General features: G+C 37.8%; 1 protein-coding gene across 1 annotated transcript; it reads left to right on the top strand.

Moving 5' to 3' along the window:
• Nucleotides 1-1,536: 1,536 nt before the first annotated feature.
• On the top strand, nucleotides 1,537-19,238 carry LOC117293076 (cytosolic endo-beta-N-acetylglucosaminidase-like). The gene is made up of 13 exons (XM_033775290.1): nucleotides 1,537-1,708; nucleotides 2,112-2,307; nucleotides 3,372-3,520; nucleotides 4,352-4,506; nucleotides 4,967-5,115; nucleotides 6,369-6,534; nucleotides 7,970-8,073; nucleotides 9,013-9,121; nucleotides 10,410-10,600; nucleotides 11,042-11,178; nucleotides 11,845-12,049; nucleotides 15,625-15,751; nucleotides 17,824-19,238. The coding sequence occupies exons 1-13, from the start codon at nucleotides 1,630-1,632 to the stop codon at nucleotides 18,223-18,225; spliced, it is 2,169 nt and encodes a 722-aa protein (XP_033631181.1). The 5' UTR covers nucleotides 1,537-1,629; the 3' UTR covers nucleotides 18,226-19,238.
• Nucleotides 19,239-19,574: the final 336 nt, after the last annotated feature.

The following is a 19,574-nucleotide window of genomic DNA, read 5'->3' as shown; positions in this document are numbered from 1 at the left end:
CACTGCAATCATAAACGTGAATTATTCATGCTGCATATACGTAGGTTCAGTGGACGCACGCTCGCTTACGCGCGCACATACATACGCCGGACGTTTTTGCATAGCCCCGGACACGATTGTATATGCAAAAGTGTCCAGAGCGGACAGTATTGCATGGCGGCCAGCAATTTTCAAGAAGCACTCCTCATCGAAAGCAAAGTAGGACGACCTCTATAGCTTATATAAAGTATCATAACAATTTGAAACCTATAGTATATCCTGGTGTCATGTGTTTTCAGTAGGATAACAGGAAAATTGTTCACAATCAAAAACTAAATATTTTTTTTTCAAATCATCTATCCAATTTTTTAACAATAACACTTACACTTCATGGTGTGTTGAAACTTTTAAAGTTTTGGTTTTACGTTGCGAGAGACAGTCCGCCATTAACAGTGCTTATGCATGCACAACATTGGAGCAACGTCTTATGTTTTCACACCTTTCATTGGTTGGTATTTTATTGAATATTCAGAAGCTAGTATGGCGTGCAAAATAAATCAAAAATATTGTTCAATTACTACTTAACAAATTTAATTACATTTTTGTCTTAAGGCATTTTGGCTATTATATTAGAATCCAGATATATCATAAGGCATGAAAGTAAAACGCCCCACCCCCCTTGAAACACACACACTTCATAACAATCCGTTTTCCCCCATTTCAGTCCAGTAATGTTTGGTTTCAGGAGATAAGAAACCAATCTATGATATTTTCTCTTTAATGTAGACTCAATATTTATTACGCTTATCGGAATTTATTACAGTATGCAGTAAATGAAAAAAAAAATTGTTGTCATTTTCACTTAAAATAAATAATATTTTCCCTATATTGGCACACCATAGAATCCCAAATAGTAACCACCTCAGTGATCCATCTAGTGACTATAAGCAGAATGAAACTCAATCTAGCAGATAGTATTTTGTTTTGAACTTTCGAGGTTGGATGATTTGACTCATTTGAATGTTGGCATAATAATGCACTAGTGATTAGTACCAAAAATCAATCATTTTATAAATGTTTGAGCATAACCAACGACAGGAAACTTTTGTCTCAGCATGATTAAGCCTGATGAAAATACAGACTTTGAGTAAACTGCGTAGCTACTGTCACCGGTGCAGCTTGCACAATATCGCAGGAAATGGGAATCAAAGTTGGGGACCGAAAACATATGAGGGTCGATAACGTATGACGCTACGATATATATAGCCCTCAGGCTGTGATAACTTTTACACAATTAAACAATCTTTTAATTGCATGACACAACAATTTGTTAGTTTATAAAAATTTGAAATTATGTTGGCACTTTTGTCTATTTGCAATAGTTTGAATCTTACCAATCTCGCCACAAACTTCGGTAAAGAACACTAAATGACTATCGTTGACGCTCGTTAACGAACGATTGAAATCCACGCATCATTGGTATTGGGCCCGAAGTTAGTGCCTAGTGGGCCCAAAATTAGTGCAAAGTCTCTGATATTAGTTAAAGCCGGCCAAAGGGGGTCAGGAAGCAAATAAATACAGTCTACTGCACTGCCTAGGCGTCCTTGGAGACAAGTGGGGTTGGACATCTCAATAAAAAGGCGGATCAAAATGGCTGCAGATGACGTTAAGGCTATGATAACTGAGTTCAACACAAAGGTGCAAGTTGCTGAGAAGCCATTACAATTAGGTAAACTTTTTAGTTAGCGTTAAATTCTCATCATCATCAAATTCAATGTCAATTGTCGGTCACTACCTCCAATTCCCATGGTCAGTCTTACTCCTAGAACGGGAGACGATAGCCGGACGAAACCGAAATAGTTCTAGGAGTAGGTCAGTCTCAGTCATCTTTGAAAATGTTTCAATCAATAACAAATGAGCATCAATGTTTAATTGACTAAAATACAGTAATATAGGCTATTTAGTATTATTAGTTAGGCCTATTTATTTTAAGGATAATTTTCCGCACGTTGCCACCAGTTTTCATCCGTTTTGAATATAACATTTTTATAGAATATAGGCCTACTCAAACAATATATTAATCATGTTATTGTTAATATTCCTGCTATTACAATCATAATTTGCTTACTCAGATGGGAAGTATGAGCCAATCACATCAGAGCCGATTTGCCGGCCTCTGAGGACGCTAGACGAGGTGTTGTCATGGGAGCCGGAAGAGAAAGCTTTCAATGTTCCCATCGCTCAACTTGCCTCAAGGGCGGAGCCCACCAAGCCCCGCCCAAGGACGTTGATTTGCCATGACATGATGGGAGGATACATTGATGACAGGTAACGATCCATCTGCCAATTGGAAATTTATTGTTTTAATCCATGGAACATATCGAATAACCCCTGAACGTGGCCACCTTGTAGGTGTAGGGCAGGCCGTATGCGCGGCGTCTAAACGCGTACATCAATGAAGCCACAGTGTTCCTGGTTTGATTTTTACGACACGCACACGCTCACGCACACGCTCACATACGCCATGTTGTAGGGCAGGTATTGGAGTAGTGATGTCATATTCTATACGGTATAGACCTTGTGACTTGTGACATTTGTTCTCAAAAGAGGCACAGACAATGACAGAGCCCGATTTGCACACAGCCCAACGGCGAAAAAAACAAACTTGCGTTTGTTTCTTTAATTTTTTTATATATTACTATTAATGGTTCATTTAATCTGAATAAAAATTAACCAAAAGGTTGACAACATTCAAATTTACAAAGTTTCTACAGAATAAGAAAAATGGATTTAACAATGAATAGCTGGAAGAGGCCTGAAATTTAAGTGTCAAGTTGCAGAAGGCAATGAATGAAAAAAATATGCCCCTTGAACAAGGTGGTTCATAAGATTGTGAAAGTGCTAATTGTCTCCAAGCCCCTGGTCTTGGCCTTGGTGCCCCTTGAAATATTATACCTGGCAAATTAATAAATACTTTACAGAGACGCCCTTTATCAATGGAAAACTGCCTTGCCCTTAAAGGCAAAGTGTACATGTGGATCTGTATACAATAAAACTAACATGTGAAAATTTCAATTTCGAAAGGTGGTCGCTATTTTAAGATATGGCCAAAAATCCAGAGCTAATATGTTCACTCAGAAAGAATAATCCCTAATCAGAATACATAGCCTTTAGTAATGCTTCTCAGATTCAAACTTTGGGGGCTTAAAAACTGATATCTTTTTATGTAACCACAACTCTTTGAGGTGAAATGTTTCTCAAAATGCTTTAATACTATTCAAAGCTACTGTAGGTTTCTAATAACCCACAGTTTTTATTTCTGTGATTACCTGTGTTTACCTTCTCTTTAATGATTTTAAGTAATATTCTGCTTGTTTTTTGTTTGTTTGAAGGTTTGTTCAGGGTGTTCCTAAGACAGAAAGTTACCGTTTCTACCACTGGCAATACCTTGATATGTTTGTGTACTTCAGTCATCACTTTGTCACCATTCCTCCCCCCGGTTGGACCAATGCAGCCCATAAGAATGGAGTACCAATGCTCGGTAAAAAATCAACTTATAATAATAATAATAATCAGTTTTTATATAGCGCTTTTCACACCGAAGAGCGTCTCAAAGCGCCTTTAACATTTTTAATGTACCCCTGGTCACTGGGCCATCTCAGCTCCCTGGGGAGTATATATACAGCCTGTGCAATAAATATGCGCTACTAAGCTAAATCAATCACCTGTACCCATTTACCCCTGGGTGGAGATAAGCAATTGTCTTGCTCAGGGACACAAGTGTCACTAACGGGATTCGAACCCACATTCTGCTGAACAGAAACACCAGGAGCTTAAGCTCGGTGCTCCTATCTGCTCGGCCACGACACCCAAGTCGCTGGCTTGTAGCCTTTTAATAATAACACAGGAGGACAAGTTCTTCTTCACATAAAGTAGTCTCCCAGATCGATCAGCAATACGCTTCATGTTCCTCGAACTTGCTTGGCCAGTTACGGAGACAGGGCCTTTTCTCAACATAGCACCAAGACTCTGGAATTCACTTCCTTGAGACCTCGGACAAATGCACAACATCACACTCTTCCAGCAGAAACTTAAAACACACTTGTTCATGCTTGCTTTCCCAACAGTACTTCTACCAGATCGACGCCTTCGAGTGGTTTACAGGAAAATGCGCAATACAAATGTTGTATTATTATTTCATTTTATCACAGCATGCAAAAGAAAGATCACATGTAATGTCCTTTGTGCTGGTACCTCCATGAGTCGGGCTACGTCCCCTAGCCTTAGATCTCAAAGGTTTTTCTCAGGATCTTTGCTGTTCCAAAAACCGCTGCCTTCTTTAACAGATTTTTCACATGATTCTTTCTCTCAGGGACTGTCATTACTGAGTGGACTGATGGATCCGAACGATGTCAGGAAGCTTTCAGTTCCGAGGCTTCATACAAAGCCTTGGCTGATAAACTGGTAGCCATCGCACAATTCTACAAGTTTGACGGGTGGCTGATTAACATCGAGAACCAGATTTTGGTGAGTATTGAGTAGGATTTTTGGAAGTGTCGTGGCCGAGCGGTTAAGAGCACCGAATTCAAACTCTGGTGTTTCTGATCAGCAGAGGGTGGGTTCGAATCCCCAGCCATGACACTTGTGTCCTTTAAAAGCAAGACACTTAACCATTGCTTTGTCCTTCGGATGGGACGTAAAGCTGTTGCTCCCGTGTGTTGTGTAACTTTATATCAAAAAGAGAAGGGGTTCACCCCGGTGTTCCTGGTTTGATTGTCTGCATACTGCGCCACAGTACCTTGTAAACCATTACACGGTGTTTTAAAAGATAAGGTCTCATACTTTAAATCGTAGCTCCACATACCTCTGTATCTTGCATGAAAAAATACTGTGCGCTTTGATATGCCCCTTATGGTGTGATAAAGCGTTATATAAGAACCCAGTGTTATTATTGTTATTATTATTTTTCATCTTTGTTTTATTACAGCCTCAACACATGCCTCAGCTAGTGGCCTTCATTCCCTATCTTACAGCAGAGATGCATAAACATTTACCACAGTCTAAGGTCATCTGGTATGACAGCGTCATTACAGATGGGTCGCTGAAATGGCAGGACATGCTGAATGAACATAACAAGTAAGTGCCATCGTTCTGCCATGTTTGTCTTGTTCCCTGTCTGTGATAAAGACAAACACATACTGAATATCACTACCAAAAAGGGGTCAGACTGTTTTTCCTTTTTGAGCCACAACGTTTCCCAGTTAAAGGCACTGGACACCTTTGGTAATTGTCAAACACTAGTATTCTTACTTGGTGTATCTCAACATATGCATAAAATAAAAAACCTGTGAACATTTGGACTCAATTTGTCATCGATGTTGTAGGAGAATAATGTCAGAAAAAACACTGTTGTTGCACAAGTTTGTGTGCTTTTAGATACTTAATAAAATACTTCAGGCCTGAAGTCTTTTAATATTCGAGTATGAAATTACCTCTTTCTCAAAAACTATGTTACATGAGAGGGAGCTGTTTCTCACAATGGTTTAAACTATCAACAGCTCTCCATTGCTCTTTACCAAGTATGTTATTGCTAACAATTATTTTGAGTAATTACCAAAAGTGTTTGCTGCCTTTAACCCTCCTCCCGACGACGAAGCCGGAGGGTTATTAACCAGTTTGTAGGTTCTGATGTTTGTTTGTAGGCTCTTTTGAAAGATCGAGTGTCTCTGTCTAGGATGTTTACTTTTGAAATATTTTCGTGAAGCCCTGAAGATTATATATAAACTGTGTTGGTAAACCTCCGGAAAGGACTAACATATTTCCAGTTTTGTGATCAAAAGTTTAACATTTAATTGTATGGAATACCAACAAAGATGAATTTTCATGTTAAGCCATAAGATGTAGACACAGTTACAATGCAAGCCTTGTTCGAAAGATGGTTCCAAAGGGTTCCAAAGAGAAAACACTGCAAGCTATCTTCAGAATCTTCAGAAATTATGGAAGGCTTTTTAAACACACAGTAATAAGAGGGATGGAGCTTCCAATCTCTCTCAGGACAAACTGACAATAGAACGATCCATTGAGTTCCCCCTTATTGCATTTGACCAATCACACCCATTACGCCACCAAAAGTCCGACAAATAAAGTCTGACATGCGTGCGCGTATGCTTGGGCGCGCGGCAGAGTCGTGCAGAATGGCATTGGAGAGGCTCAAGTGTTCTTGCTCACACGTGGGCCGTGGGCGGAGCCTAATGGATCGGTGAATACCACATCTGATAAGCACAATATTGACAGCATAAGCACAAAGCACAAATGGATTTTGCAACCCACCCTCTTTCAGGAGAGAACAACAACTAAAGACTTGATACTTTGTTATTTTCCTATGACAGAGTTTTCTTTGACGCATGTGATGGTATTTTCCTCAACTATACATGGAACGCATCTAAGCTAGCCAGCAGTGTGACGGCTGCTGGAGCTAGACAGTATGATGTCTACGTTGGGGTTGACGTGTTCGGAAGGAACTGCTTTGGCGGGGGAGGTTATAATACTAACAAGGTATGTGAAATTGTAAAGACCGTATTGAATATGACATCACCATTCCAGAGATGCAACTTTTCCGATTTAAATCGGAAAACTGACTTTTCTTGTTTTTACCCCCAAAATCTGATTTGCCCCCAAATTCCGAAGGGCAGAATTCTTTTTTGAATTTTTTTTTTTTACGTTTTGAATTTTTTTTGCATTAATGTTACAGTTGGGCTAGTGAAACTTTTTTTGTGCGACCCAAAGTTTGTTTGACCCCCAAACTAGTAAAATATACAGATTCCATATGTTCACTTCCGGCGACCGCAATAAATCAGTCCAGGTTTGTCCCTATTTCTGGCTTAGAGGTTGGGGTGGTTTACTGCGTTAAGTGTCCAAAACGTCACCACAAAATTGTTCAGATTTTGTTTTCAACACCTGGTTGCATCTCTGCCATTCAAATACCTGCCCTACAACATGGTGTCTGTGAGCTTGTGCGTGTACGTGTGCGTGCATGTGCCATAGAAATCAAACCGAGGATGCTTATGAGCATCTCTCTCTTTTCATTTGTTCCACCTGACTGATTCTGTGTGTTGTCATTTATTTTTTGGCGGCATGGCTTGAATTTGATACTGGACCACTGGCTCTATCTAGGCCAGTGATTTCAGTGTCCACCGGTAAACTAAAGACAGGACAAGTCGGTGGTCTTGTGCGTTTTTTCAATTCAACATCTTTGGATAAAAGAAAGATGTTCAAACGTTGAGTTTGAGTCTCACAAATATCTTTCAATGACCAACTGTCTTTACCATTCTTGTATTGTTGTGTCGTTATGCATGTAGTGGTGTTATTTGTCCCCTTATATTTATGTTGTTGTAGATTGTATAGTGTACTTCTTTGTAAAGCGCTTAGAGAATTAAGTGTTAATTATTAGGCGCTATATAAATCGAAAGTTATTATTATTATTATTATTATTATTAGTGTCTATGTGTTTATTCGCTTATTGTCTATTTGTTCTTGTAAAGCCCTATGGTACTCAGTGTAAGAGTGCTCTGTAAATGCCTGTAATAATTATTTATTATTATAATTATACTCAATTATATGTAATAATTTGGGGGGCTAATCATCCTTACTCGCAGCTAAGAGCTGAATTGCGAAGGACGCGGCTACAACGTGTTCGAGAAGCAGGCATGCAAGGGCGCCTTTATCTGCCAGCCACATCAGCCCATTATGATCACAGAGCACAGCCAAGATTGAAAGTGTTTGATTTTCCCCGAGGGAGGAAAACCAGGTTGTCTGGAAAACCCCTGTGGCACAGCAGAGAACCAACCCACAACTCAACTCACATTATGGCCCTGGCCGGGAATCGAACCGGGGTCACCTTGGTGAGAGGCGAGCGCTTTACGCACAAGCCAACCATGCCACCCAAATAATATATAATTATACTGGTGTCACATATGGTTTTTTCCCAAAGGCAATGTCAGTGATTCGTCAGAACCAGTTATCGGCCGCAATATTTGCCCCTGGCTGGGTGTTTGAAAGACAGCGAGTCGAGGATTTTATCGCCAACCAAAACAAGTAAGTCAACCTATCCTTTTTGTAAGTGCAATTATCAATATTATAAATTTCTGGAAATGAAACCAAGAATCCTCATAAGTGAAACTTATCATTGTAGCTTGCAAGTCTTAGGAAACCTTTAAACAAGGGTGCTTCTCTGGGTTAAACCCTGTTCTTATTCTTCCATGACACGTGTTCTTGGTTCTTTTACATGCACTACCAATCCTAGTACACAGGAAATACGGCTTAGCGGGACAACTTTTAAATTGTTCTATTGACCCCTTGCACGCGCGTCACACGCGGCAACTAATGCCATGCTCACCATGTTGGTGGTCAATAGGTTTACGTGTAAATGCCGCGTCGCCTAAAATGCGTTGACATTCACCACCAAAATGACGCATCCAAGATTATTCTGATGATGACGCCAGGTGAATTGGGTCAATTGGTAATTGTTTGTTATAATGGCATGGTTGTCATGCAGTCACTGACCTCAACTGCCTGTAATATTTTGCCACTACCAAACGTAGTGACTTTTCGTTCTCGTTCGGTTATATTTCTACAATTGAATTGAATTGCTTTATTCATTAGGTATAACATTGCGTTTCATGGCCTAGCGGTTAAGAGCACCGGATTCAAGCTCTGGCGTTTGATCAGCAGAGTGTGGGTTTGAATCTCGGTCGTGACACTTGCTACTTAAAATTTGGAAGGTAGTGCTTTCTGCTCTACCGGCCAGGCCTTCGGACTAATGATACTCAAGCCTACATCCGTATGGACTGTAAAAGGGGTAACCCTGTTTCAGCCCTAGGAGTAGGTGGCAATGGCCTCTGGAAAAAAAATAATTGTAGCGCACACCTTGAAGTGGCCTTCAGGCTTTGTGTGTCTGGCGACTTGTATACAAAAATATTTTAAAACATCCATAAATAAAGATGCGATAACAAACTTTGTATCTTTTTAAAAAAGATTTTGGAGCCTTCTAGACGAGTTTCTGCCAACCCATGGAGTTGCCTCACTGCCTTTCTTTACCAACTTCTGCCAGGGATTCGGTGAGATGGGATTCAGGAATGGCCAGGTGATAAACCAAAAAGCTTTCAGTTTGATTTCGTAAACCATTCCATCATTTTGGGGTTTAGGTTTGTCGTGGACAAAAATGGTTAAATTCATGATGCAATTCGGTCACTGGACCGCATATTTTTGAATGTTTTTAAATAAACCATACATGTAAACCATAAATTAAAAATAATATGTTTTATCCCGTATAACCCAGTAATACTAACTCAATGATGAGAGAGAATTTTTCAATTAAATTCAAAGCAGCGTTTATTTCCACATGTCATCATCACACAGTACAGTTGATGTCACAAAAAAAAATGATGTCTCAGTTTTAGCATGTAAAGTGTACTTACCAGCTATGGTATAAAAATCACAACTGGTAAATATGTTTTTCCATGCTAAAAGAATTTGTGTGCAATGTTTTACTAAGTTCTCAAAAACTACAGCACCTCAGCAACTAATATTTTAAGGGAAGCCTTCTAATATCATTATCTTCAAACCGTGTAAAGTTTAATGTCAATCTGTGGATGTTATGTTTTGTGTCCTAAGACTCACATTGAAGTTAAGTGTTATTTTAAAGACACTGGACACTATTGGTAGATATCAAAGACCAGTCGTCTCACTTGGTTTATCAAAATATATGCATAAAATAACAAACCTGTGAAAAATTGAGCTCAATTGGTCGTTGAAGCTGCGAGATAATAATAAGAGAAAAAACACCCTTGTCACATAAAGTTGTGTGCTTTCAGATGCTTGATTTCGAGACCTCAAAATCTAAATCTGAGGTCTCGAAATCAAATTCTTGGAAAATTGCTTCTTTCTCAAAAACTACTCCACTACAGAGGGAGCCGTTTCTCACACTGTTTTTTGCTACCAACCTCTCCCCATTACTCGTTACCAAGTAAGGTTTTATGCTAATAAATATTTTGAGTAATTACCAATAGTGTCCACTGTCTTTAAAGGCACTGGACACCTTTGGAAATTGTCAAATACCAGTGCATAAAATATCAGATCTGTGAAAATGTGTACTCAATTGGTCATCAAAGTTGCAAGAGAATAATGAAAGAAAAAAACGCCCTTGTTGCAGAAATGTGTGTGATTTCTGATGCTTAACTGAGAAATTACCTCTTTCTCAAAAACTACGTTACTTCAGGGGGAGCTGTTTCTCACACTGTATTATACTACCTACAGCTCTCCATTGCAAGTAAGGTTTTATGCTAACAATATATTTTTGAGTAATTACCAATAGTGTCCAGGGCCTTTAAGACTAACATTGAGGATAAGTGTTTTTGTTTTTATCATGTCAGGCTGTGATGAGCAAGTCCTGGTGTAACCTCAGCGCCCAACACACCCAGCCCACTTATGACAATCACCAGTTTGATAGGATTCAGAACAGTGGTGGCCAGCGTATGGCGCATAGCACCGAGGATGGGTACAGTGGTGGGGGTAGTCTGCTGCTTAGCGGAAATATGAACGGCGGTACTGTACACACATTCAGGTTAGTTGCAGTTTCATAAAGCCTATAAGCACAAAAACGTGCTAAGCACAGAAAAGTATTGCTTAACAGAAACTGGTTACCAGCCAAAATTACATTAAATTTACATTGTTGTGATTGGTGCTTCACTCAATTTTTGCTTAGCAAAGAAACTTTTTAAGCAGAATTTTTTTCTTAACAGCTTTATGAAATTGGGCCCAGGTGCTCTACCAATTGGGCCCAATTTCATAAAGCCTGTAAGCACAAAAACTTGCTTAGCACAGAATAATATTACTTAGCAGAAACTGTTTACCAGCCAGAAGTCCATAAAGTTATGTTGTGAGTGGGGCCCTACCCATTTTTTGCTTAGCATTAAAAATTACACTTCAGTTTTTCCATTGATACAAAACTTATTGATTGACAAAGTTTTGACTGTAGAGTATTTGCTCTTTACTCTTTCTGCAGGATATTTGAGACAAGCCTGACTGTGTCTCATCCCCTTCTCATATCCTACTCGGTGAAGCTATCACAGGGTGTTGAAGCTTGCCTGTATCTTAAAGTCAGCAACACAACCGACAAAATACTTCTATGGGTGACTGGAGGTAAAGACATTCCTTGTCCAATTTTAGTTGAAGCCACTGACTCGATCGGGGCTCAAATTTTGGGTAAAATTCCAAAGACTCCATCAAGCCGTGTAGCTCAAAATGTTTACACGACCAGAATTATTTTTTGCAAGACCAGCAGTGTCTTCATAAGGAAGAGCTTTCTACAGTGTTTTACACGTTATTTTTTTTAAATTTTTTTTTTTTTTTGGGGGGGGGGCATTAAAGGATTTGGGTACTTTTTCAAAATGTCCATAGATTTACATTAAACTTATAGGGTTTGAAGATAATGATAGTGGAAAGCTTCCCTTCAAATATTACTTAATGAGGTGCTGTAGTTTTTGAGAAATGAGTAAAACAATGTCGTGAAAATATGTTTGTAAATGCTTAAAATAATTTTGGTCTCATGAGACCAAAATTATTTTCATGACATTGTTTTACTCATTTCCCATAAACTACAGCACCTCAGCACGTAATATTTTCAGGGAAGCTTTCTATTATCATTATCTTTAAACTGTGTAAGTTTAGTGTAAATCTGTGGACGTTGTGTTTTTTGTCCTGCAAAAGTACATACACCATTTAAGAGAAGATTATCTCATAACTACAAGACAAATTAAAACAGATGATATTACAAGCACATCACACAATTTGTTGTCTTAACTTTAGGTTCTTCAAAGGAGGACAGACTGCCAGTCACAGCCTACGGTCTCCACGAGTCTGAGAGTCTGGATCCTAGACTTCCCCAGTTGGCAGGCATTACAGACCAATGCCAATCCTTTGCTCCTTTGGCAGGCACCAGCCATAGCGCCATGCAGGATGCAGCATTAGGGATGAATGGCGTGGGAATCCCCAATGGAGGTTGGAAAACAAGGTGAGTTTATTTCTTGAAATAAAAATACCACTAAAGCCATTATTTTGATTTGGCATTGTTAATTGTGTAGTTGACTAAAAATGGTTTTTAAACAGCTACCTGAGCGGAATGTTTTCAACAGAAATGGTATTTTTAATTGTTTTTAATGCACTTGTTCACCATTTTAATGTAATTTTGATATGTGTACACTTCTGAACTTTTCGTAATTATCGAGTAAAAAATCAGGCCCCTACCTAAAGGTTTTTTGAAAAACTAAAAACACTTCTGCCGTTGAGAGCGGACGTCAAAGGACAATGCCGCTGACGTCATTTGTGGGAGTTTGCTTTGTTATACATCCACGCTGCAACAAAGCGGCTTTATCTACTTATGACGTTTTGAGAGTGATTACCTAACGGGGCTTTTCGCAGAAAAGCTCTGGACAAGGGCATACAAAATGATTGTTTTTTTACACAATTGAAACCTATTTATAATCTTATGACTCGATTTCCTTATTCATCGAAAACATTTTAAGTGGAATTCAGCAAAGTTCACAACTTGACATTTTCGTTCAAGCAGGTCTTTAACTTTTCATAGAATGTAATAGTATACACATAATGAATGTTTATGAGTGCAATGGTGCGAATATGTTCATGAGTTGAAAGATGGAATGTTCTATTCAACGTGGCGGAGCCGAGTTGAATGGAACATTCCAGCTTTCATTGAATGAACATATTCGCACCATTGCACGAATGAAAAACATTCATTTTTTTTTATATATAACATCCAAGTAGATCTTCATTTTGATTGAAAGATGCAACTTTCAAAACAAACAAAGCGTAGGCCTACAATTTTTAATTGTAGAAGCCGAATGCTAGTAATTTTACTAATAATTATGCCTTGCAGGCACTGCTGCGTTACCAAAGACACAAGCACGCAGTGATGTTTTTACTCAGCTTTTTCGTTCCATCCGAAAAGTACCATTGCACGCTGGCAGCGTGCAATGGTACTTTTCGGATGGAACGAAAAAGCACGGTGAGTGACTCATCGTGCAATGGTACTTTTATTTGCTATCACGTGACGGACAATCCTCCAATCAAATGGCAAGGATCTGCTTGGGTGTTATATAATCCATTTTTAGTAACTAATTTAAAAAAAGTTTTTTTTTTTTGTAAATGCCAAAGTTTTGTCATTGTTTGTCATGTTTGTATCCAATGTTTTTACTGGTGTACTTTTTTTTAACTGTTTACTACATGTATGTAATTTTCTTATGCCATTTGGAATGTTATGTGCCCTTGAACAGGCTGGTCCTGTAGAGAGTGCAATACAAAATCAATAAAAGATTATTATTATTATTGTTATTAAATCAATTATCCATATCTTTTCATTATTTTTTTTAAATGTAATTTTCAGATCTACTTATGAATATGTATTTTTTTTCCTCAAAGGTTATTTTACTGGGGCAGATTTTTTTCGTGAATGTGTATTTTTGTTTTCCTCAAAGGTTATTTTACAGGGACTGATCTACTCATTTTTTTCCCTCAATTTACAGAGGTAGATTTACTCATGAATATGTATTTTGTCCCCTCCAATGTTATTTTACAGGGGCAGATATCTACTCATGAATATGTATTATTTTCCTCAAAAGTCATGAACTGTTCTTCATATGCTAATTTTGTAACTTTGTTTATGAAAAGAGTTGCATGATCCACCTCATGCACTGTCTATTGTATTTGTGTGCTCACACAGGTTGCATATGAATATGCATAGTGTGCAATGAAGGAGTTGGGCTAATTTGTATAAAATTTGTGGAATGTTAAGATTTTAGGGAGTGCCAGCAAACTGACATAGGTTCTTGTAAGAGGAACATGTATTATTTTGAGAGTGAGAGAGAATTTAGTTTCAGTGTGGTGGCTATGTTTCACCAATGTCGTGCAAAACAAAACAAAAAATGCTTTGCTGTTGCTGTGCTGCAATTTTATTGCCAAGCCAGAGGCTGATTTTTGCAGGCTGTTCTAGGACGTTTTTTTTTTCTGAGCGATTTGTTGGAAGCAAGGAGCTGAAGTGGCAGAGATTAGCAATTTCAGTTTGGAAAACAGAGCAAAATTGTAAGTTGAATTGATTATATTCTGGGATGTGATATCACTGAAATTACGGTACAACAACAAAACTTACTCAAATCTCTTTGCATATATTTGTAATTCTTGTTTTTATTTTGGTACTTTATAATACTAGAAATGTCATATTTCTCATGAGGTCTGATTCTTTAATTGGTACATTGCAATATATTTTAAACGTTGTCTTGTTATGATGAGATATATTGATTATTTATCTTCCAAATGAATTTGGTAAGGTACTTTTACAGCTGATTTGTTTAGTGTCACATTTTTTAAATTGTTTTCTTAATAATTTTTGTCTTTTATAGGTGAATTTTTAATGTCACATTTTTCAATGCTGTGTTTTCTTTTGTTGTTTTTTTCCTTTGTTTCAAAGTGAATTTTTAATGTCAGATTATTCATTGCTGTCAGTGTCAAGGTTTTCCATTGTTGTGTTTTGCCTTTGTATTTTCAAAGTGAATTTTTAATGTCACATTTTTTATTGCTGTGTTTCCCCTTGTATTGTGTTTTATAGGTCACAAGAATTTTTAAAGCCATTACACACTTTCGGTAAACAGTATTGTCCAAGTCCCACACTTCGTGTATCACAACTTATATATAAAATAACAAACCTGTGAAAATTTAGGCTCAATCGGTCATCGGAGTCAGGAGAAAATAACGGGAAAACCCACTCTTGTTTCCGCGCGTTTCGCCGTGTCATGACATGTGTTTAAAATAAATCTGTTATTCTCGCTATCGAGAATTGATATTGTTTTAATGTTTTCACAAAAAGTAAAGCATTTCATGGAACAATATTTCAAGAGAAGTCTTTCACCATTACCTTCTGTAAACCCTGTAAATTATTTGTAAATCTGTGAACTTTTTTTTTTTTTTCTGTACCGAAAGTGTATAATGGCTTTAATGCGAAAATAAAATTAGCTGTTGCAAACTGCATACCAACCAAAAGGACCTATAGTACAATTGCAAATAGTTAATGGCCAGACTTTTTCACCTTAGCAGAGTCTTTCTCAAAGGCTAAAAGATCGCGCATTTCCCATTGCTGTGTTTTTCATTTTTATCTTACATAGGTGTATGTTTAATGTAATATTTTTAATCGTTGTACTTTCTGTTGTTGTCTTTTATAGGTGCATTTTTAATTAAACATTTTCTATCTTTCTACTCTCTATTGTTATCTTACATAGGTGCATTACCGGGTATTATTGAGAGTGTTTTTTTTAACCTGTAGTGTTTCATACTTATTTTTGTATGTAATCATTATTAATAATATTCTTTTGTTTTGACTCGGTTTTGCCATTTCCACCTATTTAAACACCATGTATAATTTGATGCAATTTTGCCTCTTGAGTTCAAATTTTAACACAAATTAACCAAGAATAATTTCATTGTTATTAATTACATTGGTGTTTTCTACATAACATGTTACTGAAGGGTAAAATGAAAATTCACATTTAAATTGCATTTTCTGATTCATTCTCTTACCAGGCATTTCTTACTGAAGGAGTCTAGTTTCCCATCAGACTGTAAAGTAACTGAGATAGGAGTTATGTGTTTCCACAAGACGTCCGATGGAAGCAAAATATCCTACAGCGTCCGGGTTGGGGAAATTAAGGTACGTTAACAATTATTTAATCATTTTGTTTCTGAAATTTAATCAATTTTCAAATGTTCATGAAGGCAATCACTTCTGGGTTCAATTTCATAAAGCCATTGAGCAAAACATACTGCTAAGCAGTATTTTAGAGGGCAACAAATAGGTTTGGAGCCAATTGCAACAATATAATATGAAATTTTGGCTGGTTACCTGATTCTGCTAAGCAATCTGTGTGCCTAGCAATTTTGTGTGTTTATAGGCTTTATGAAATTGGGCCCTAGTGGAAATATTTCAGTAATTTCCTGTGGTCTGTCACAAAGTTGAACAATTATTGCAGACATGCTACATAACCAGAGCACCAGTATGACCCAGCCAATGAGTGACCAGTATAACCAATGAATATGTATTTATGCGTATTTATAACAACTTCCCATTGAGTGACCAGTGTTACTCCATTATACTTATGATTATGAATTAATGCAGACATGCTACTAACCAGAGCACCAGTATGACCCAGCCAATGAGTGACCAGTATAACCAATGAATATGTATTTATGCGTATTTATAACAACTTCCCATTGAGTGACCAGTGTTACTCCATTATACTGATGATTATGAATTAATGCAGACATGCTACTAACCAGAGCACCAGTATGACCCAGCCAATGAGTGACCAGTATAACCAATGAATATGTATTTATGCGTATTTATAACAACTTCCCATTGAGTGACCAGTGTTACTCCATTATACTTATGATTATGAATTAATGCAGACATGCTACTAACCAGAGCACCAGTATGACCCAGCCATTGAGTGACCAGTATAACCAATGAATATGTATTTATGCGTATTTATCACAACTTCCCATTGAGTGACCAGTGTTACTCCATTATACTTATGATTATGAATTTATGGATAATTATGATATATGTAGCAAAATCGCCTTGAGTGATCATTGTTACTTATGAATATGTATTTGTCTATCTTTTTTAATGAGCCATTTTGTATGATGTGTTTTTTATGGATTTTTAGTTTTATCTTTGTGTTTGTTATTTTATTAATCTTGTACTTGTTATGTTTAAGCGCCAATCTCAGCCAGAGCCAAGGGTCCGTTTGGATTTGTGCGCTTTATAAATTTTAATTTTTACATTTATAATGCGCCATGTCCATCACAAATGACACTCTTGGGACCGAATTATCTAATTTGGTGGAGATTGCTAAGAATGTTTTTATGAGACGAAGCAACCATAATATGACACCTTGAAAGAGATGCAAGGGGATGTGGTGCATATTGCTGCCAGACCATGCTAGAAACACTGAGGCAAACCCCTTCTATTATTAACAATGTGCTGGGTTCTTTAACATTCATTCAAAGCACATATGACCCATCCCTTCCAAAGGATGATGTAGTAATGGTTAATTGTCCTGCTTAAGGACGAAGTGTCAAGACTAGGGACTCTAAGCCACACTCTAGGGACACCAGAGCTTGAGTCTGGTGTGCTTGACCCCTAATACATGCCATAGCTACAAGACATCTTTTTGAGTGATCAGTATAACTTTTAAATATGTATTTATGTAATAGAAAAAAATCTGCATTATTATAACCTATAAATATATGCTTATGTTTATTTTAAAGGCAGTGGACACTATTGGTAATTACTCAAAATAATTATTAGCATAAAACCTTTCTTGGTGACAAGTAATGGGGAGAGGTTGGTGGTATAAAACACTGTGAGAAACAGCTCCCTCTGAAGTGCCATAGTTTTGGAGAGAGAAGTAATTTTTCACGAATTTGATTTCGAGACCTCAAGTTTAGAACTTGAGGTCTCGAAATCAACCATCTAAACGCACACAACTTCGTGTGACAAGGGTGTTTTCTTCTTTCATTATTATCTCGCAACTTTGATGACCGATTGAGCTCAAATTTTCACAGGTTTGTTATTTTATGCATATGTTGAGATACACCGACTGTGAAGGCTAGTCTTTGACTATTATAACCTATGAATATGTATTTATTTTTTGAGAGTGTTTAGCATAATCTGGGAATATGCAAGCTGTAGGCCTAATTATCTCTTCCCTTCCATTGCAGATATGTCACCCTCTAGCCCTGCGTGATCAGACTACCCAAGTCACCAACCTAGAGTGTGTTGACCTCTCCTGGCACCCACCACTACCCATCTTCTCAAAGGGGGACGCCCACCTGTCTCTCTGTGCTACCCTAAAGTGGGAGTACGCCCCGGGCGCTCTTCACTACGACATCTACTGCCAGGGCGTCAACCGGGATCCGAATCAGTCTCGTGACGTGAAGTTCACAGATACCATCTTTATAGGACGCGCTCACGCCATATCATTCCGTATCTGTCACTTGTTGGTAGCGAAGACCAACGACGGAAATCCGAGGGCCCTCGATTTGATCGTTCAACCATCAACAGCGGCTGGGTTTCTTGCTCCTTTGGCAACAGCAACTAGGATAAAAGTTCTCTATTCTTAATACCTTATATCTGGTGTTTGATAAAGAAGTTGCTTACAGATTCTGAAAGAAAGTTCTGAGCATGAATTCCTAGAGCTGCTTAATCACAAAAAAGTAGCTTAACACAACAAAATCATGCTTATCAGAATAAGATTACCAGCCAAATTACCATGTCACATGTACAATTTATGACTTGTTTCCTGTTCATTTCTGCCGATTACAACATTGTTAAGCAACATTTTCTGCGTAAGCGTCTCTTTGAAATTTGGCCCTGGTCACAAGTTGCTGACGGTTTTTAAATCTCGCCCCACCATAGCTAGAGGACGAGGTTAAAAATCCAATGATTTGATGTAGTTCCACCTTGAGGTATCAAGTTTGATAATCAATTTTGTTATAGTTTTTAACTATTTATGCATACCTTATCAACAATTTCTTTCACAGTCTTGCCGCTTTTCAGCTAATCAGCTTGATTCCTCTTTTTTCTTTTATTCTAGTGTCAGAGAAAACTGGAAAACACTTTTGTGTGCTAGGCAGTTTGCTCTTTTTTTGTGCAATTACAAAGTCATTAGTTTCCATGTTTTCCAGCTTGATGAGTAATTGTGTCCAGGTATTAAAAAACAAATTAGAAATCATGGGGAAATTTATCCGTGCCTCTGTTTTTTTTTTGAAATGCTGAAAATATTTTTTTTTACATGAGAAGCACTGGCCAAAGAAAGGGTTGTTGTTGCTGAGTATCTTTTGATGGCTGAGTCACCAAGGTGTGGGTTCAAATCCCAGTCAAGACACTCCTGTCCTTTGGCAAGACACTTAACCATAGTTGCTTCTCATCACCTAGGAGTAAACCGATACCTGTGAGGGTAGACGTTGTTCATGTGAATGATTAGTATATTCTGTGTGTCAATTTGGCTAGCGTTGCTGCATACTCCTAAGGAGTTGAGAAGGTTTCGGGATTTGAAACACTGCATGGTGGAGATACGATCTATAGTAAGGTTCGCAGTAACACCATGTACATGAGTAGGATTTGAAACTTTGCATGGTGGATATACAATCTAGTAAGGTTTGCAATAACACCATGTACATGAGTAGGATTCAAAACTTTGCATGGTGGAGATACAATCTAGTAAGGTTTGCAGTAACACCATGTACATGAGTAGGATTTGAAACTTTGCGTAGTTGAGATACAATCTAGTAAGGTTTGCAGTAACACCATGTACATGAGTAGGATTTGAAACTTTGCATAGTTGAGATACAATCTAGTAAGGTTTGCAGTAACCCCATGTATACATGAGTAGGATTTGAAACTTTGCATGGTGGAGGTACAGTCTAGTAAGGTTTGCAGTAACACCATGTATACATGAGTAGGATTTGAA

The sequence above is a fragment of the Asterias rubens genome, chromosome 7, assembly GCF_902459465.1.
Source record: "Asterias rubens chromosome 7, eAstRub1.3, whole genome shotgun sequence".
In the NCBI taxonomy this organism is placed as follows: domain Eukaryota; kingdom Metazoa; phylum Echinodermata; class Asteroidea; order Forcipulatida; family Asteriidae; genus Asterias; species Asterias rubens.
The sequence above is the reverse complement of the archived record's forward strand: the minus strand, read 5'-3'. Positions and strand labels throughout refer to the sequence as shown.

Coding starts and splice junctions, on each gene's coding strand:
- LOC117293076 (XM_033775290.1), top strand. CDS start 1,630: ATGGCTGCAGATGACGTTAAGGCTATGATAACTGAGTTCAACACAAAG. Junction 10,601..11,041: donor GGTACTGTACACACATTCAG/GTTAGTTGCAGT, acceptor CTCTTTCTGCAG/GATATTTGAGACAAGCCTGA. Junction 12,050..15,624: donor AATGGAGGTTGGAAAACAAG/GTGAGTTTATTT, acceptor TTCTCTTACCAG/GCATTTCTTACTGAAGGAGT.